Consider the following 21,188-nt stretch of genomic DNA (forward strand, 5'->3'; position numbering starts at 1 on the left):
CCAGCAACTGGTGGGCACCCAGCAGCGAGCCGGCACCCAGCACCGGGCTGGCACCCAGCAGCCGGCGGGCACCCAGCAGCAGGTGGGCACCCAGAAGCAGGCTGCCCCGCTCCCCCGACTCCCTCGCAAGGCCACCTACCAACCTCGGCCCTTACGTCCCCCTCCAGGTTCCCAACAAGGTGCCCTCCATCCTTGCCTCCCCCCGACAACCGCCCCAGGAGTCAGGGGCCCTAGAGAGAGGGGGCTCCGTCCCGTTCCCGCAGTTGGCTCCAGGCCGAGGCGCGGTCTGTAAATTCTCTTCAAGGGTCTGGAACCTGGACTCGGATTAGGTAGGGCCCGCAGGCCATCGCCCGAGCACACGGCCACGTTGCCAAATAAACAGAGCGTCACCAAATGCTGCCGTCCGCCCTCGGTTCGGCGTGTGTGGATCACGCCGGCGAAGGCCTCGAGGAGCCTACCGGGGAGCCTGCTGCCCAAAACCACCCCAACCCCAGGGCAGGGGCCGCTTACACGACGTCACCGCGAGGCCAGGGGAATCCTGCCACCTGCCATGACACGGGTGAACCTAAAAAGTATCGCGCTGAGCGAAAAGGCCGGACGAAGACAGATGACAGATGCCGTCCGATTTCACCTACACACGAATCTAAACAAACAAACAACAAGGAACACACGCTCATGCCTTCCAGTCAGAAGTCACGAGGGTAAGACGTACGGCACAGAGAATACAGCCCGTGATACTGTAATGACCTTGCATGATGACAATAAAAAGGAATGCCACGGAGTACGTTAGTAGAGTACGTGTGTTGCCACAAGTTGTTTCAGATTTCTCCGAGCCGGAAAAGCTGGAAACGCCCAGTTTTCCCAAAATGGATCAGCAATGAGAGCACAGCACTGAACCTACTGGAGGACAGGGGAGGTACCCCCCCCCCGCCCCCCTTCCCCTGGGATCCAGCTTGCGGCTTTATGCTAAGCGTGGGGATGGGGAAGCGCTGGCAGGAGGAGGTGGCGGGATGTCTGAGGCAGAGAGGTTGATGGAGTCGGAATATAATTGCTCTCTGATAGTAGAACAATAGAGCTGTAAAAAGCTCTGCTTCAGCTCCACTCCGCTCTCTCTCCCTCTCTCCCTCCCACCTACATGACAAACAGAGCACAATCAGGCACTTTTTGTCCCTGGCAGGGACTATTCCCAGGAAAGGGACCAGGGTAAAAGTAAGCCTTATGCAAGATCAATCTCAGTTTAAAGAAGAGGCCATCAACAGTTAGCCCAGCACCGCCAGCCCGGGGCTCTTACGATGTGCTAAAACAGGGAGAAGGAGCTTGATGGCCCATTTCAAACACTTCCATGTCTCTTATCAACTCATTTTTCTGGCCTTTCCTTGGCCACTTTTGCTAGTGTTACCAGCACTTAGCTAGTAACAGGCGCAGCAATTTGATCCAACAATTCCGTTGACTAGGCTACCTTTTCTAACACCTGAATGAAAAGGCACTCGAAGAGGACCAGAATCAGCTGGAAGACCTGAGCTGTGGCTCTGCCCCTGCCAAACACTAGCCAAGTGACCTTGGGTACAGGCCCTTGGCCTCTCTGGGCTTCAGACTGTTAACTTATAAAGCAAGGTTTTGTTATTCCACAAATACGCCTAATACGAAATGCAACAGAAAAGCCAAAGACAATAACACCTCACCCCCTTGCCTCAGGAAGCTTGTACAAGCACTAAGTACCGCATGAAGGAAAATACAGAGCTAAGAAGAAAAATGTTGAGGTTAGGAGCTAAACTGAATATAGAGATAGATTTTTATGGACTTTATTGATTGGCCTTCCTCATTTTTAATTGCAACATTCAATCAAAAGTTATGAGCAACACTCCAGACAACCACCACTGTTAATAAATCAAGTAGGTAAGCGCTGCCTGGACGCCGGCCGCGCGCCCGAACGGAAGCAGCGACGGATGTAAAGGAGGCTGAGCGCAGGGAACCTCTCCAGTTACCATCTAACTGGGGAGGCACATCTGAAACCACCAGGGAACGGCACAAGTCAGTACACAAGTGCAAGATTATGGGTTACGGATACTGTGGGAATGCAAAGAGCAGCTGGAATGAACTGGAGTAAAGAGGGAAGACTTTTGTGAAGGAAGAGGGTTCCCAGCGGGCCTTGGAAGAATTCCAAGTTGTGTTAACTGGGGGGCGCGAGGGGAAAGGCTGGAGACTCTGGCCTTGTGATAGGGCAGTTTAGGAGGTCAAAAGCACAGACTGATTTTGAACGTCCTATAAGATCTGGCGAAAATGACAGGTGGTTCGGATCATCTGGTTGAGATAACTGGCTTGGTAAGTCATTTGATGTGACTGTTGGGGTCAAAATAGTAGATGGACTGAAAGGTGAGGAAAGAACACATAGAGGTTAATAGGAGAAAAGGTAGGAGGGGGAAAAAAAATGCAGGTATCAAGGGATGAAATCTGTTCATCAGAATAGTAGTAGTCAGAACGGACACTTGAAACCAGGACTCTCCTGTTCCTGGGAGCTGATAAGCTGCGGAGGATGACGAGAGAGGGGAATCAAAGACCATTCCAAGGCTTTGGGTACCTGGGACCAGAAGAATGATTATTCCACCGAATACATGCAGACGTTATAAACGGAAGTCAGCTTGAGAACTCAGTTTCAGACAGGCTGGATCCGAGATACAAGCTAAGAGTAGATGTTCTGTGAGAAGCTGAAAATCTTAAGACCGAAGCACAGATCCAGAGCCCAAGCATAAGATATAGATGGAGCCACAATTTAGGGATTCATAGTTGATTAAAAAGAACTGGCCAAGACCTGGATCTGTGAGCAGCAGCCACTGCCAACAAAGAGTAACAGAAGAGAAGCCATGTGAGACAGAAAGGAGTGATCAACGAGAGGAGGGTCCCGACTTCGCCTCCACTTGATGACCTATGAAAAGTAATTCAGCACCTGAAAAAAGATAACAGAGATCTACGCTATAAGGGTGTTGACAAGGGCAAATGAGATAAAGGTAAATCGCATTTAGCAACCTAAAAACTACAGGAGGAAACCAAGAAAAAAGCAGTGCCATGGAAAGCGAGGGCTTGTTTTTCAAGGCAGGATCAGAGAAAAGAACTGGTCAAAAAAAAAAAAAATACCTGAGCAAATGTCAATAGTCTGAAGCGTTAAACAGTAAAGCACACGACACACAAAGCTATATTGACCCACGCACTACAATTCGTTCGCTATCAGTGTCCACCCCGAGGAAAAAGGACTTTGTTTTCTGAGATATCCCCAAAGCCTGGTCATAGTAAGCAACCAATGATTACAAAGGAACAACCTGCACAACCTTATTACACACAGTAAATACATTTGGAATTCTGAATAATTCTACAGATGAGCATCTGAAAAGCAATTTTCATTCTCTGTCTCATATCCCTGCCTATTTAAACAACATGCCGCTTGATCTTAATTATTTTCATAAACACTCCTGAAGCAGTTCCATTACAGCCCCAGATGAGTAAACTTAAAGTCACCTTCACGAAAGCACACTTCCTGATATTACTGAGTGCCTACTGTGTGCCTTAGGAAGTACAGATCACAAGCAAGGTTTGGGGCTATTTAGTGGGGGGGGATGAGTGACTTCCCAGCATCAGAAAATTTTAAGGCTACTGCAGAAATCTTACCTATTTCCAGAATCCACCTCTCAAGTTCCCATATACACTCCACGATTTTCCTTACATAAAACTTCCTTCAACACACATTGATCCATGTCTTCTCTCAACATTACCTTGTCAGTCATCATTGCTCCTAAATATTTTAGACATCTTTGTCACTGAGGAGATTCACCTGTGATCTGACAGCAGCTCACTTTACAGTCAGGTCTATTTAAACAAAAACAAGAATACATTCCAATGTGCTATAAAAGACAGACCAGTGAATATTGGGGTAACCCATGTCAAGGTTCCAAATTCACAGTAATTGAATCTTGAAATTAGAAAGAACATTAAAGGTCATCCGGTCCAGTGGATCACAAACGTCAGACTTCAGTGAACTTTTTATTGGTCTGTGACAAAATACAGAAAGTGTAGTAAGTTTTCATAAAACTAAACTAATTCATTTTAAGGACTGTCTTTTAGTCTGAGATAATGTCCTTCTCTGTACTGGGAAAGAGACACCAAAATGTCCTTTCTTTTACCAAAAGACGGTGATAGTTGATAATTATTTTATCGAGATTTTTCTTTCTACTAGGCAAAACAAAAAACTTAGCATTTCTGTGTCAGACCTCAGTTTTTTTTCTTTTAACTTCACAGGTCAGTGAAATCCAAAATTCTGAAAACCTCTGCTCTAATTCAACCCATCTTCTGCTGTCTAAATCCCTTAGAACACAGTCAACAAGATGTTTGTCTGCCTACGCTTGAACAACTCTGATGCCAGGAGTCTCCAGTGATGTGGAATCAGTGATCCAAGATATGGTTGTATCTGAGGCGTGTTTGCTTAGTTCTGTGAAGGAAAAGCAAAATGTAAGGCTTGTAGAGAGAAAACCAACTTGTGAAAAAGGAACCAGTAAGAAAACGAGGGCTAAGAAACAACTATTCAGTGAGGGGTGGTCAAAGGGATGCACTCCACCCTACACCTCCGTCTTCCCTTAATAATTACAAAAACCCTCTGCAAAAATGACCGTAAAAGCTAGAAAGTGCAAAACATTCCTGAGGTCAGGGCTGCACAGCTCAGTTTTCCACCTAAATTCCCTTTACTAGCCCACATCTAGTTTTTAGTCACACACCTTCAGGTTTGATCAGAGGCAAATGTCCCATCATCTTCATATCACTCAGGCTCCAACACGCAAGAGAATCTAAACGCCATATGTAGGATGCAAAAAAACAATACGCAGAGACATGAAGCCCAATGACAATACGATAATCAAAAAAGATGAGGAGAACTAGGAGGCAAAGAGTGAAAGAGTGTGGAAACAGTACAAGAGATCAAAACCTAATTTCAACAAGTCTATCCCAAAGGAACTGGGGCACCTCTACTCCTCTAAGACAATGTGTTAACAGGTCAAAGGGCAGCAAGGTGGGATTTGAAAACAATATAAAACTGGCTGTTACAAAACCAGCACGAGCATAAGCTCCTACACAGCGCCAGGTAGAGACAGGCATTCAAATATTTGCAGAATTAATGAATTAATGGACACTCGCCCAAAGAGGATCTGAGTCCCTGCTTCTAAACCACAACACCCAAGGCATATTAAGTCCACACCAAACGTCGTTCTTTGCCTTAAAGCTCAGACTAAAAATCTAACCTTATGAAAAGCTGAGACCTCCCAATAACTTCCACTGCCTCCATGTACCAGGCCCTAGCCCAGCGGCGCCCAATAAAGCTCCTTCCCAAAGACCCTGCCTCGCAATTCTCAAACACAGCACCCATGATTCAGTGTGGACGGGGAAAAGTGAGCTGATGGGAGTGAAGGCAAATAGGCCAAGGGGTAGGAAGGAGAACTATTTCTGATTCTAACAAACTCTGGACTGAGGGTCGGTCCTCTACAGACCAAATGACAATAAACCCTATTCGTCTGTAGGATTAAGTGAACGTAAACCTGAAGAAGTCTTACCAACATTAGCCATCCATGATTACAGGAAGTTTTCACAATTCTTTCCTCCCTGCTGGCATTCCTAGCTTTCCTTTACATCTCAGCCTGTCATTGTTCCAGCATTATGGATGGAGTCTGGATATCCAAGAATTGCGCCAGGTGCCAAAACGAGGATTAACTGATCTGTCCTAGATTCAGTTTATCAATATCTGCAGGCACACCTCTGTTTCATTTTCAATGATGTCTATTTAAATCACGTTTTCGGTCTCTACTTCTTCCCTCCAGAGCCTGCCTAATGTCCACACCCTTTTTTTCACCTGCATTCTAAGAGCGTCTGCTCTTCTTCCCTGTAATTCCCTCTGCTCCAAAAGTAAATCGGGACTGCAGGAAACGGCTGTTAAGGGGACAGCTTTACTACAGATAACGTGGCTAGGTGGTAGGCACACTCTGTGTGTCAGGTGTGGTCTGTATACAGGTAGCGTTTCCTGCCTTCACGGCCTCTGAGCTCAGAACCCGTGTGCTGGTGCTGGAGTCGCGCTGCTGATGCTAACAATCCACCATCACGCTTCCTGGGGGTTTGGGAGCTCTCCCCAGTCTGCTGCAGATGACATGACCGGAGGACAAAGCCCTCAAAGCCACAGTGATGGGCAAGCAGCTGAGCCTTGCCGCCTCCTCCTCCAGCCCGGGAGGGTCAGCTCATCGGCCTCGCCGTCTGCTCCTCAGATCCCCGTGACCTGTTCCACTCAAGCTAAAAATCCTATAAGGCACTTTTAGAAATTGTAGTTCCGGGATCCTATGAGCTCTCCTGAAAGGACTCGACATCAAAAAAATCATTCGGCCCAAGCCAGATACCCATATTCTGGCCGGGAGTCTGCCAAATACCCACGAGAGGCTGCTGCGGTTCCAGTGCCCCGGAGTGAAGCTGCCAGACCCACGTGAAAACCCATGAGCCCCAGACCCAGCTCTGGGCGAAGCTCCCCGGGCTAGGCACGAGCTTCGCTTGCAGCCTGAGAAGTCCCCCTCAGAGGGCTCTTGCTCCTTTACAGGTCAAACCGAGGAAGGCAAGTCAAAATTGAGCTTTTCAAGACTCCTGGGGATTTACAGCGCACTTTCACCAAACACTTCCCAACAAAAAACCCAGCACTGGACCGAATAACGCAAACCTTCAACATGTTGCACGAGAACCGCTCAAGCCTCTCATTTCCGGGAGGCGCTTGTGCCGCAGGTGTCCTGAACGTCCGTGGGTACCAAGCGGAGGGACCCTGCACCTGGCAGGTGGCGGCTGCCCCGGAGCCCGCCCAGGCCCACGCGGCCTCCTGCAGCGCCCGGGGCAGGGGCCAAGCGCTGAGCCGCCGAGGCCCGGTCGGGGCGAGGTCCAGGCTCCTCGGTACTCACGGCGCTGGGCACTCGGGAAGGGGCAGCCCCCGGCCGCTCCGCCCCGGACCCCCGGGGTCCTCGTCCTCCTCCTCCTCCTCCTCCTCCTCCTCCTCCTCCTCCTCCTCCTCCTCCTCCTCCTCCTCCGGGCTCCCGGGCGCAGCCCCCTCCCCGCCCGCACCCCTCCCCGGGCGCCCGGGCCCCGCGGACAGTCGGCGCCGTCCGCCCCGGGCTGCGGGCTCCGCGCCTCGTCACGCCCCGCGGCTCGCGGCTCCGGGCTCCGGGCTCCCCGCTCTGGGCTCCCGGTTCCTGCAGCCCCCAGCTCCCGGCTCGCAGCCCCCAGCTCTCCCAGCTCCCCCAGCTCCCGGAGCCCCCAGCTCCCGGCCCCCGGTTCCTGGTTCCTGCAGCCCCCAGCTCCCGGGTCCGGGATCCCAGTTCCCGGAGCTTCCGGCTCGCAGCCCCCGGCTCCCCCAGCTCCCGACTCCGGGCTCCCGGCTCCCGGCCCCCCCATTCCTGCAGCCCCCGGTTCCTGCAGCCCCCGGTTCCTGCAGCCCCCCCCAGCTCCTCCAGCTCCCGGAGCTCCCAGCTCCCAGCCCGGCTCCTGCAGCCCCCAGCTCCCGGCCCCCGGCTCCGCCCCGGCTCCTCAGCCCAGCCCGCCCCGGCTCCTGCAGCCCCCGGCTCCTCCAGCTCCCGGAGCCCCCAGCTCCCGCCCGCTCTGCAGCCCCGGCTCCTCCAGCTCCCGGAGCCCCAGCTCCCAGCCCCGGCTCCTGCAGCCCCGGCTCCTCCAGCTCCGGAGCCCCCAGCTCCGCCCCGGCTCCTCCAGCTCCCGGAGCTCCCAGCTCCCAGCCCCGGCTCCTGCAGCCCCCAGCTCCCGGCTCCCAGCTCCCGGAGCCCCCGGCTCCCGGTCCCCGGCTCCTGCAGCTCCCGAAGCCCCCAGCTCCCAGCCCGGCTCCCGAAGCCCAGCTCCAGCCCGGCTCCTGCAGCCCCCAGCTCCTGGCTCCTGCAGCCCCCGCCCCCGCCGCCGGCCCCGGCCCCGGCCCCGAGCAGCGCCGCAGCGGCGCGCCTGTCCGCAGCGCCGAGCCCGCCCGCCCGCCCGCCGGCCGGCCGCTCACTCACGCGGGCGGCAGCGGCGGCGTCTCCATGGTGGCTCCTCTCGGGCTTCAGCACGCAGGCACCGACCGCCGCCGCCAGCACCATTCCAGCCGCGGACGCCGGCTCCGCCCGCCCGCCCAGCCGCCGTCCATCCGCCCCGGAGGGGGCGCCGCGCTCGCCTCACCGCGCGCCACCACCTGCGGCGGCCCCCGCGGCCATGGCCCGTCGGCCCCGCGCTCCGTGTGCTGCGCGGCCCCCGCGCTCCCGGACTGCGGGCGGCGGGAGGGGCGGGGCGGGGCGGGGCGGGGCGGGCGCGGCGGGGCGGGGCGGGGCGGGAGGGGCGGGCTCGGCCACTTCCGGGTTCGCCCGGCCGCGCCGACGCCGTGACGGAACGCGCTGCGGCCTCCCGCGGGCCCGGGACCCTCCCCCGGCGCCTCCCCTTCCTCCCGCCGCCGCCGCCGCCGCCGCCGCCGGTGCTGGTGTCGCCGGTGCTGTGTCGTCGCTGGTGCAGCCGGTGCCGGTGCTGGTGCAGCCGGTGCCGGTGCTGGTGTCGCCGCTGGTGCAGCCGGTGCAGCCGGTGCTGGTGTCGCCGCTGGTGCAGCCGGTGCCGGTGCTGGTGCAGCCGGTGCCGGTGCTGGTGTCGCCGCTGGTGCAGCCGGTGCAGCCGGTGCTGGTGTCGCCGCTGGTGCAGCCGGTGCCGGTGCTGCTGGTGCAGCCGGTGCAGCCGCCGCTCGTGCAGCCGGTGCCGGTGCCGGTGCCGGTGCCGGTGCCGCCGCCGCGGAGGGTGCTGCCGATGCCGGTGCCGGCGGGGCGGGTCACGGGGCGGCGGAGCTGGAGAACCGGGAGGGCGTCGTCCCGGCGGGGAGGCCCGGCGCGCGCTGCACCCTCGGCGGGAGCCCGGGTCCGGGGGGAGCTCCCCGGGGCTCCCCCGACCACCGCCGCCGCACGCGGAGGAACGGCGGGCACTGGCCCACCTGCCCCCGAGCGCCCCGGGCCCCGCGCCCGCGGAGCAGCGAGGTGAGGCCCCGGGACGAGGCTCGGGTGCGGGGAGCGCGGGCAAAGCCGGGTCCGCCCGTCCGGGGCGCCGGCGGTCTAGACGGTGGAAGAGCAGCCGGCGACGCCTGCCCCGAGGCCAAGCGGACGCGCCCGTCGCAGCCACCGGGAGGCCCCAGGACGGAGCCAGGAGCCCGCGGAGACGCCCCGAGCAGAGCCCCCCGGGCGGGGGGGGGGGCAGCAGGTGGCCGTCCAGGTGTGCCGTCCAGGTGTGCCGTCCAGGTGTCCGCCCGGACTCGCAGCTGCCCACCTGCTGGGGGCCCACGCCGGGGCCTGGGGGCGCAGCCCCGCAGGTGCACCTGCCGCACAGCCGCGGCGAGGGAGGGCGGGTCCGAGAGCACGTGCGCGAGTACCACGGGCCACCGGGCCTCGAAGGCCGGCATCTCACACTTGGCTGCTACCAGCAGCAGAAGCGACCTTGAACTTGTGAGCGGCTTAGTCTGGTAATTAAAAGGACGCCTTTGCTGGCATTTGTTTTAAAATACTCCACCGAGGGGCGCCTGGGGGGCTCCCTGGGTTAAGGGGCTGCCTTTGGCTCAGGTCATGACCCCCGGGGGTGGAGTCGAGCCCACATCTGGCCCTCTGCTCAGCAGGGAGTCTGCTTTGCCCTCTCTCTCTCTCTGTGCTCGCTTGCTCTCAAATAAATAAATAAAATCTTTAAAAATAAATAAATAACATAAAACACAGCCCCTCCCAAAAAAAAAAAAGAGGGTAGAGAATAGATGGGAAAAGATTGGCAGATGTTGATTTTTGATGCTGAGTTATGGATGTATGATGGTGGTCATCATTCATTTGTATCTATGTGTTTGTTTTTAAAGGTCCAAGATTTTTAAAAAGTTATTTTTTTTTTCAGGAGATGGGGCTGGTTGCTCTATAAGCAGTATATGTAGGGTAGTAAGAGCAAGTAAGGAGATTAGCCCGGCTGCAAGGAAAAATAAGGGTGGCCTGGACTAAAGTCAGAGTGACGGAGCAAAGTCAGATTCGGATCCTGTTTAGAAGATAAAGCAAACAGGAATTGCTGACAGGTTCGATATGAGTAGAAGAGAAAGGATAGAGTCAAAGATGATCCCCAAGGTTTTGATCTGGGCTCTTGGGAGAATGGACTTCACGTTTACTGAGATCATAGAGACAGAAACCGATTTGCTCAAGGGAGGAAAGTATTCGTAAACTGATTTAGACATGCGTAGGTTTGAAGTGTCCATTAAACACCCGTGTGGCGATAGGCGTAGACAATTAGGTTTATGTATCTGGAGCGGACACAACTGGAGAGTTTGTCAGCATACAGAGGTCATTTAAAGTCCTGGAACTGGCTGAGCTCACCTAGATGGTGTAGCTACGGAACAGGACCAAGAAATGATCCCTGGGGCACTGCAACATTAAGATAATAAGATGAAGAGAAATCAGCGAGGGAGACAGAGAAGGAGCGGTGGGTGGGGTAGGAGGAGGACCAGAGGCGCCTTGGCGGCCTACTGAAGTGTTCCAGAAAAAGTCAGCACTTTAATATGCCCTAGCGCACGCTAACCTCTCCATGGCACGGTGGGCATTATTGATCCACCATGAATAGGACAATAAGTTATTTCTCTCGTTGATGTCTTTTTTTTCCCCTAGATTCCAAAAAGAACTTCCTACTTTATGAGGTCATTATAAGAATTAAATGAAATAATCTATGTAAAGTGTATGACACTAGGCGTATAATGGAAGCACTAACATATGGTCATTATTATTCTTCTACACATTTCCATGACTATCAGTCATATATGGCTGAGCTAGGGATTGAGATTGAGTGCTAGACCCAAGAGATACACCCTGACTTAGGTTTGACCAAAACTTTGGCCTGACTTCTGCATGCAAGCTGAGTGAGCAGGGCTGTTTCATCAGCCATGTCAGGAACTCTTTCAAGAAAAAAACAAACAAACAAAAAAAATCTATTGCTTGTGTATATTCCCACCCAGAGGAGGATGTGTCCATCTGAGAAGGCACACAACTCCAAGCCAGAGCTCCTTTCACCTCCTCCCCTGGATTACTTGTATCTATTATAATTCTCTGCTCCTTAAGGGATCCAGGTCACCTAGAATGCTAAGTGTCTAGCCAAATCTTTTTTTTTTTTCATATCTATTTCTAAATGTCTAGCCTTTACAAATGGCCTGGGAAGGAGTACTTCTTACCGTCATACCGCCCAACCTTCCTGAGAGTCACATATCAGTGCCTCGTGTGGTGGCCGCCAGGTAGATTGAAGGCAGTCCATGTTTCTGATCCAAATCACTGCCCCGGAGCCCATTCCTTGCAAAGAAGGGGAAGGGCTAAACCCACAATTCAACCTCTCATCTAAGAATATTGAAGCAATTTGAAAATGTTAACTGTGTAGATTGAGTTGAAATCAGATGCTGCAGTGCACTCATGACACGACGTGACAGGCACAAACATATCACATGGCAAAAATCTGGGAACTGAGAATAGTTCGTGTAAAGAAAAGACCTAATTTCACCAAAGAGTATAAAGCTATAAGATCCTGTTCTTGTAATTCCTTTCAGTGTAAAGATAGCAAGTATGAAAAGCATCACTTACTCAAAAATACAGTTTTAAAGAAGATGGAGACCTTCTAAAGAGTCTTCTTTTCAATCCTAAAATGCATTTACTTGAGTTGTTTTCTAATTTGTTTTCTAATTTTAAATCAGTTTCGCTTTTATTCTTTTGATTTGGAAGCAGCTGAGTGTACATAATATATTATGAAGCATTTCAAAATATCCTTGCAAGATTTTGCTATTTAGCAAATGGATTTGTCGATACATTAAAGGTATTTATTACATGCTCTGTGGTGTTAAATGGGGTGATGTGAGTCTTCTGCTCCAGACCAGTAGAAAATCCTTAATTGAAGGAATCCTTCATTTTTATTACTCCAGTTTACTCTGCAAATGCTCCCTTGTTTTCGTAGACTTTAAGATACCAACCCTACTTCCAGCACAGCACACCTGTCCATTATCCTGTACCAGAGGTTTCTGGGAAAACAAAAGCAAATTGTTTGCTAGAGTTTAATTGGAAATCTGTTGGAATTGGTACAGGAAGTATCCAAAAATAGACTTCACCTTAATGTATATCAGATAAGCAGTTTCTCTGTGCTGTTTTAGGAAAAGGAAATCTACTTAATCTATTTTTACTTGCATGTAGTTTTATGCTATCTATTTATGTAATCTGGTGATGTAATACCTCATTAGAGATTTATCCAAGACTAAACATCTCTCTACACAGTCAGCAAATCTGGGGGAAAGAAAGAGCAAGTAAAAATTCTCGACAAATTACAGGAAGCATTACTAGCACGTCGTCGTTCACCTCAAGTTATCCATGCGCACGCACATGCACACGCACACCTCAACTTCTACCCACACTCGGTCTATCACAGCTGCCTGTTAATAGCATAGACCCTAAGCCGAATTGTGAAATAGTCTGTTGTTGGCATTCTCATTTTCCCCATTCTGTTCCTTTTTTTTTTTTTTTTCCTTTTGGCATCAATACATCTATCACCTCAGGCCCTCCCCAGCTACAGGTCTCCAATAAAACTCTAATAAAACTTAGAAATTATCTAATGTCAGTTAACCGAATGGCTCATTAGTGGATTACACTCTAATACAATAGCTTTACTCTAATGGGGTAACTTCATTTTGGTATTATTTCAGCCAAAGAATATCTTCACACCCTATTCCCCACTCTCCTTTCTCCCTGAATGCGTTTCAATGCCTTCTATATTATTTCAATCACAGCATTTTTGATAACAAAGTGTGATGTTGAAATGTACCTTTTTCATTAATGGGGGTATGACTGTATAACACTGTGAAAGGAATGCTTTACTTAATTAAGTAAAGGACAATGCTGATAGATGAAAAATATTCTTGAACTCTAGACTTTTTGAAACCAAAACCTCTGGGAGTTTGTGTTATTTACTCAAATTGTTCACATGGTAATATGAAAAGATAAGTCTTGAATTTCCACATAAATCCAAAAATTTGAGCTCAGCCCAAGTCTCGGAATTATTTTTGCAAGTAAGGATCCTTTCCCAAGAAAAATTTTCTAGTTCTTAATCTGGTTCTAGTCAGCTTCTGGATGCAGAAAAGCATGTTTAATGCAGGCTATAAGTGGTTAGTCAATTCCTGAAGCATCCATATTTCTTCATTTTTCCCTGTTAAGATCTTGGTAATAATCCAACCCAAGAAAGAGAATTGAATCCAGGCTGCATATGTATGAGAACTATTCTTCACTGAACTAAAAATGAACCTAAACTGCCATTTTGAAGTCTTTGTTAAAAGCCAACTAAAATTAAATCATAAGAAAAATATTCCTCGTCATATTTCCTGAGGCAAACTGATCCAAGCAAATCTTAATTGTATTATACTTAGGTATCGTATCAATTATTTTATGCCAGATAGGGAAAACACTGAGCACCCTATTTTAAGGTGCATTTGTACTCTTGAAACTCCCTAAACTCCTTTTCGGATTTATTTTTCCCCAAAGCACTTACTGGTAAATCACAGTTTAACAAACTATGTGTTTTACAGAGTTATTTCATGTATTGTCTGTCTTGTCCCTTGACATGTAAGGTCTGTGAAGACCTAGATTTTAGCCTGTTTGGTCCCTGCCGTGTGCGGGATTAGAAAAGTTCTGGCACGTAGTATGCATGCAACAAGTCCTATTGAATGAACAAGTTGGCATGATTTGCTGTAGCTGCCAACCAACAGATTTGCCTCCAGGAATGTATATTCTAACTCAAGATTCATGCGATGTGCATTTTAACACCTTTATACAATATATATTAGTTTTTCTTCCCTTTTACTTTTGGAAGGATAAAATTAATGCTCCCCAGGAATAAGGAAGGCACAGAGAAACTTACTTTGATTTCAGTCAGTCAACCGGCCAACATGTATTGAATGACTTATTTGATGAATATAATGTGATAGGTTGGGAGCTAGGGGGCAGAGGTAGAAATAAGAAAAAGCTTAAGGCAAGAATTCTGCCTCGGAGAAACTTGTAATTAACTCCAGACACAAGAAATACATCCACTATATTAAATCAAATTAAACAAAAGTACCAGACAACGAGGTCTTCGCAAATAAGATGAGTATTGACTCAAGCACTTAAGAAGGCACACAGTAAGAAAGCAGAGTATGTTCCTGGACAGTAAAGAAAGACTTTAAACAACAAATGATTCGAAGACTAGGGTAATAAGAAATAAAGCCGAGATGTTGATGTGGAGGTCAGATTCTAGAGATCCTTGAATAAACTTTCGGCTTTATATGAAGGAGATAAGCATTAGAGGAGCATGTCTGTCTGTCTGTCTGCCTGCCTGTGTATGTTTGGCCAGAGAGTAGAATACAAACTCTACTGGAAGAATTTTAATCCGGCATTGATGTGCAAAATTAATAACAGATGGAAGAGACTGAAAGCAAGAGAATCCTTTGGGAAACTGTCTAATCGCGAGCGTTCATGCGTGAGATGGTACAACTCAAAGTAGAGTACTGGGCTATAATGAAAAGGAAAGGCCAAAGGGAAAAGATGGAATAAGCATGACTTGTTGACTAATTTGATACGGAGGCAAAGGAAGACGAAGTAGTCAAATTTCTGGGGGTTCTGAATGTGAGACTATGGTGATAGAATTGATAAGAAGAAAATCACATGGGACAAATGATAATGGGTGTGGTTTCAGGCCTACAGAGTTTGCAGTGATAGCAAGACACCCAAGTGAAACGCCAGCAGGAAGTTGTAGATAAGCCAAGACAAGGCCACTTGGTACAAAGATAGGATCACTCGGAGAGCTATTGTACCCTGAACAAACAGGTAATGCAACTTTCTGGGGTGAGCTACGCTGTTACCAGATGTAAACTCTCCTGCCTGCCCTCCACAGTTTGCTATATGCCTAGGTTGACGTCCCTGTGTTGTAACTCGTTAATTTCTTAATTGTTAATTTTTTTTTTTGGTTAGGCAAATAATACATGATTACCTTCTTACTGTAAAAATTCAGACCGTGAAGTGAAACTTCCCACTGACCTCTCCCCGCCCCTTCCCAGAGGTGACCCATGTTAACCACTTGACGAATGTCCTTTCAAACATTTTTTTCCTGCAGTTACGTACATAAGTGGTGCATATAGAAACACATGTGTTTGTATTTGTTTTACATAAGTGGAATCATGCTGTATGGTACCATCAGCCCATTAGCAGCTGCTAAGGAAGTCTTTCTGCCAACTTGCTGTAGCTGTGGGGAACCCAGGCAGGAAAGCCGCTGCCAGTTGCCAGTACATCCAAGATTTTAACTGGTACTGATTTCAGGGGAAATTCTGAACATCAGAAGGTTGGCTAATGCATTACATTAGATTAAATAGTATCTTGCGGGGTAGATACTCCATGGGGTCTCAGTATGACAGACAATTTTTCCCTCTCCTCTCATCAAAATGCACACACTTTTGGAAATGCTGTTTTTACTCTAAGCTTTAAGGAACAAGATCCAAGTCACTACTTCTCCAGTAAAAAAAAAAAAAAAAAAAATCCACTCTTAATTGGATTTACATTACCGGAAATCTTAGTATTTCTAGATTCTCTACATTTTCTCTCCATAATTTTTCGTTCCAGTTACTGCTTGCAAAAAGAAGACTTTCTCTTTAAAACTCTGGCATGAGGAAGATCTAGAAGAGCTGAGTTATGGTGGATATCTGTTCATTTTATGTTGGTCAAAAACTGCTGAAATTTCAAATTTCATTCTCTTGTGTTTTTGTTCTTGGTTAAATCTTCCTAAAACCATAGTAATTACATGCCTACTTATAATGATTTACTTTAAAGCATATTTAAATATTGCAGCAACATGCATTTTATTTAGCACAATCCATTTTTAAAGTTCTAACTGTGGGAAGCTATATATGTTCATAATTACAGTTTATTTGAATGTGTAATATTTTTGGAAAGTGAAGTACCATACTTTGGGGGGGTGGAATGAAAATAATTTCAGTATTTTTAAATGAACTGAAGTTTTGTTTTTTTTTTTTTTTTTGAATGTTCGGTATCTAGGGTAATTTTTAAATTCGTTGGTTCTATTTTATATTATAAGCCTTGAATAAAAATATCTTTATGCAGTGAAGTCTCACTAATGTTGTTTTCAAAATCCATACCATTGGCCACCTCTAACTACCTTGTCCACTGTGATTAAATTATCATCGCAGCATTTTTTTTTCTTATGCTGGATTCCATACAAGATAATTTTTGCACGTAAGGGGAGGCATCTTTCAAAACACTAGCTGAAAATTACTTGTATTTTATCAGTAACTAATTATAATCATAGTATTAGGATGTATGGCAGAAGCCACTTTGATGACCCATCCAGGCCATTCACCCAATTTTATACGGGAGTATGACCAATTCTATAGGCATTCAGGGTATACTTCAGCACCTTCTCCAATAACTCATTCCACACTTTTACAGTTCTTTTCAAGATTTAGTACCTAGCACTGTGTTTACTTTGGAGACAGATTCAAAAAATAACCTGCCTGAGAACAGCTTTTCTACCCTGAGGAAATGAGATATACATACCTAAAATTATAGGGGAATATGATTCATGAGTGTAAAGATAATATGGGTTGGATTATCCTAGAAACACTTTTTGGGAAGGTACAATTTGATTTGGGCTTTGGGGGACCTGTAAGATCTACATCAATAGAGAAGAAAAGGGAAGTTTCCTCACAGAGGGAAGGAAAAAACAAAAAACAAATGGTGGACCTGTCAAAAATTATAGGTCTACCCTAACTGGAGTTGAAAAATAATAGGTGAGATTTGACACGTAAAACAAGATGTTTTCCCAGGGGAGCCCCCCTACCAAGGCCTGGGTGTGGGGTGGTCTATAAATTGGTCTAATAAGCTAGAAGACTGAGGCTTTTTAATAAGTGAATAAAATCTGCGAGCATTACTTTATTGAGATTTATCTCCCCGAAATGGAAAGACCAAGTTGGGGGTTGGGAGGTTTCAGAAGGGGCGTTGATTAAGGAGGCCTTGCATTTGCATCAAAAGGTCTAAAAATTACCTTTGTCCTGTGACACAATAGTTCCACATCTAGGAGTTTATCCTAAAGAAGTTATCATACATGCACGTGAGTCAGCTACCAGAATATTTCATGCAGTTTATTTCTATAACAATGAATTAGAAACTTAAACTGACCAATCGGTGAGTGGCCAAATATTATTATAACACCACCAGATAGTGGCCCGTGATGGGGCCATTGAAACTGATACATTATAAGACTACTTAATGTCATAAAAAGATGACATACTGTTGGCCGGGAAATAGTCACAAAAATCTGGGTATAGTATGATCTCATGTAGGTAAATGGGAAACAAACTGTGCATCTGTGGCGGAGCGAGAGTGAGAGAGCATCTCTGTGTGTAACTAGTAAGTTGAGCAAACAGGACACCTCTCGATTGGATAGAAAATGCAGTTTTTATCTTCCATTGTCCTCTGAAGTATGTGTTCACTGGTGTTCCTGCCCTAAGGTAAAGAGTGGAAGAGAATCTTTTAGATAACACAAAGTTCTTCCGCCAGTTATAGTCCTAAAAAACTACAACTCAGTCTTAATCATCAAAATTCCAAACCTAGCTTTGTGCTACTTTTTCTTCCCTCCTCAGTCTCTGACTACTTCAGTCTGAAATCTTGCAGAGGGAAGAGTTGGAGTGGGAATGAGATTCCTCAGCAATACTCTTTAGACTGCGGAGGGCTAATCAGGAAATTTGCATTCTAGAATCACCTCTACGTCTCAAACTAGTAAATTAACCACTCCAGTTTTCCATTACCTCATGTGAAAAATGGAACTAATAACACTTGGCCTACCTACATCTTAGATTTATTAGGCACATCAAATTATATCACAGGAGCAGAATTACTTTGCAGAGTTGAAAAGTGTTTTTAGTAGCGTATTATGAAATACAACCCTCTAGACTAGAGAGTCAAAACCCGGTGTCTATAGGAGTCCAGGAAGGTAACCTAAATGATTGCATCATTTAAGATGTAAGGTGATAGATAGGAACTGCATCTGACCCTAACATTGGGGAAGCGATACATCGCAGTAGAGGTGATGGCGACTAGATGGAGAGCTCATGCCCAGTGAAAGATGGCGCAGTTACCCCCCAGACCTGAGACACTTGTGCCATGGAGAAACATAGGCCATGTTACCAGATACTTGTACCACGGAGACCATAGGCCAATTCAAGGAACGTCAGAATTCTTGATTTTTATGTGAAATCTTCTGATTTTCCAATATTGACAACTGATTTAAATATCAAATGCAACGTAGACCAACAATGTGTGATGTGAGCTAATGATGAGGCTAGACTCAGGCCCCAGGACATCGCTTCATAGTCCTGCCCTAGACTATAAACAGCTTGAAGGCAGAGACCTTGACTTTATCTCGGTGGTCTTAACAGTTGACACAATGTCTGACATATTTGGTGCCTAATATGCGCTGGTAAAATGATAGATGCACTCTGCTAAGGAAAGACTGTTGGGCTGCCTGGGTGGCTCAGTGGTTGATCAGGTTGTCATCCTGGGGTCCTGGGATCGAGTCCCACATCAGGGTCCCCGCCAGGAGCCTGCTCCTCCCTCTGCCTATGTCTCTGTCCCTCTCATGAATAAATAAATAAAATCTTAATTAAAAAAAAAAGACTATTTCCATACGTGAAGATGTCAAACAACTCAAGACTGCCTCTGCATAGAGTTTTTTATATATGGACACTTAATTGTGACAATCCTTCCTTTTATTTTTCCCAACCAGTCAAAGTAGAGTAGGGGAAAGCAGTAGAAGAAAGCTAAAGAAATAGATGCAAAATAAAAGATGAATGCAAGCAAATAATTAAGTAAATACATCATTAGTTGTTTGGTTATTTCTGCTGCTTGGTTTTGTCTCCTGTAAGGAGATTAGGTTGATCTGGGTGGGTGGATTTAGCTCACTAAGGAGGTAGGTGAGAAGAAGAGCACCACCTGACTTAGAAGACGTGGGCATCTGTTGTGGGGACAGCAGGTAGTCAGAGAAGACCTTCTGAGGATGTGTTGCTGTTTAATTCAACAGGTGATTTAATTCAACAAATATGTATTGAATATATCGATGAGCAAAGCAGAGACCTCTAGGCCTCACGGTACTTATATTTTGCTGGAGGAGACAAAAATTAGAGAATTAAATAATGTATTAGATGGCACGATGGTCAGTTTTATGTGCCGTGTGGTTAGGCTATGACCCTCAGTTATTCTATGAAACACCGACCTAGGTGTTGCTGTGGAGGTTATCCTGGATAATCTGGGCAGGCCCGATTCCATCAGTTGAATGACCTTAAGCACAGAACTGAGGTTTCTCTACACAATGAGAAAGTCTGCCTATGGACTGCAACTTAACTCACGTTGCAAGTTCTGGCCTGCCCTTCCTGACAGCCTGCCCTGATTTGGGACTCGCGTAGCTAGCCCCCACGGTTGCACAAGCCAAGGCCTTATACCACATAAGAAATTATTTGTCTTTGTATCAGATTATAGCAATGGAACAAACCACCCCCGACTGTAATGACCCCATCACCATTTGCCCAGATTCTGTGCATTGGCAATTTGGATTTAGCTGGGGAAGTTGATCTCTGCTCCGTGCATGTCAGCTGGGATCACTCATGTGTTTGCAATCATTTGGCAAGTCAGCCAGCCTGGCTAGTACCAAATGGCCTCATTCACAGGTCTAACAGTTGACTGTTGGGGTGGGGCCGCTGGGACGGCTCTGTCACCACCAGTGGGCTGGCTCAAGCTTCTTCAGGTGATGGCTGGGTTCAAAAAAGCGGCCCACGAGACAGTGCAAAAACTCAGTGTGCAAGCACTCATCAAGCCTCTGCTTCTGCCACGAGCCAAGGCAGGCCACGTGGCCAAGCCCAAAATTAATATGAGAGGACACTTCACAAGAGCGCAAGAGCCTGGGTTTGGCGATACCTGACTTATTGGGTTTGCCATTACTTCAACAGTCCACCACAGTCTTCATGAAAACTCCGTACGGTAGGTACTATTAACGTCCTCACTTTTTTAGATGAGGAAACTGAAGCCTAACAAGATGTTAAATAACCCAGGGGCATCTGGGTGCCTTAGTGGGTTGAACATCTGACTCTTGGTTTTGGCTCAGGTTATGGTCTCAGGCTTATGGGATCTAGTCCGGCACGGGGATCCGTGGTCAGAGGAGAGTCTGCTTGAGAGTCTCTCCCTCTGCTCCTCCACCCACTAGCATGCTCTCGCGTGCCCGCTCTCTCTCTCTCTCTCTCTCTCTCTCTCTCTCTCAGAATAAGTAAATAAATCATTTAAAGAAATGTGTTAAGTAGCCCATACCTACTATGAGGCAAGGTTAAGATTTCAAGTGTGAGCCAAGTCTGATTTCAGGGACCGTGCTCTTAACCACTGTTTTGCCGACATGAGGAAAAGCCATGGAGGGAAGGCCAGAGGGTGACCTGGCACAGACGGTGATGGGTCTTGAACATGGTCTGGGTCCCATTCTCTAGGTCCATGCAGACTGCAACAGCTGGTATAGGCAGCAGCAGGTAGAGGACTTGTGGGTTGGGATTCCTGAAAAAAAGAAGAGAGAAAAGTGTTAACCAAGAAACAGAGTCACAAGCTGGGAGTCTATGAACCGTGGAGCAAACCGCAGAAGGCAGGTGGCGGCACTGGATGACTAAGTAGATGTCAGCATCTAGAAGTCACCACTGGAGAAGGTCAGGAGAATGGAGTGAAAACAGGACAGAAACAGAAGTTGATTCTGCACCCCTAGGGTGAGACACCCCTGGAAAATGGTATCTACTTATGTGGCAATTTGTCTGGAGTCATGCTCATCATGGCAGAAATAAATTCAGTTTTACTCCTTTTTCGTGAGGGTGCGGGTGTATGTAAAAACCGGGAATAGTGGATGTGCTGAAATAACAGTGAGCAGCTTTGAGCAGCCTCTGAGTGTATTTATAGATATCAAGCACACGAAACACGCCCACATTATACACCCTCTCCCCAGGAATCCAGGATGTATGAAGAATAATACAAGGTGTACATTTGGCAGTCTGCGCCACACAGGGGTGTGCTGGG

The 21,188-nt window shown here is 47.9% G+C and overlaps 1 protein-coding gene across 1 annotated transcript in view; it reads right to left on the reverse strand.

Annotated features, from left to right (window-relative positions):
- The window catches only part of KLHL2 (kelch like family member 2), a 99,878-nt gene extending 91,593 nt beyond the window's left edge, over positions 1-8,285 (reverse strand). Inside the window, exon 1 of the mRNA XM_055336395.1 lies at positions 8,058-8,285. Within this exon, the coding sequence (XP_055192370.1) occupies positions 8,058-8,083 (26 nt within the window). The 5' untranslated portion in view covers positions 8,084-8,285. The remainder of the gene's footprint in view (positions 1-8,057) is intronic.
- Positions 8,286-21,188: the final 12,903 nt, after the last annotated feature.

This window comes from Nyctereutes procyonoides, unplaced genomic scaffold (genome assembly GCF_905146905.1).
Source record: "Nyctereutes procyonoides isolate TBG_1078 unplaced genomic scaffold, NYPRO_anot_genome, whole genome shotgun sequence".
Taxonomy (NCBI): Eukaryota; Metazoa; Chordata; class Mammalia; order Carnivora; family Canidae; genus Nyctereutes; species Nyctereutes procyonoides.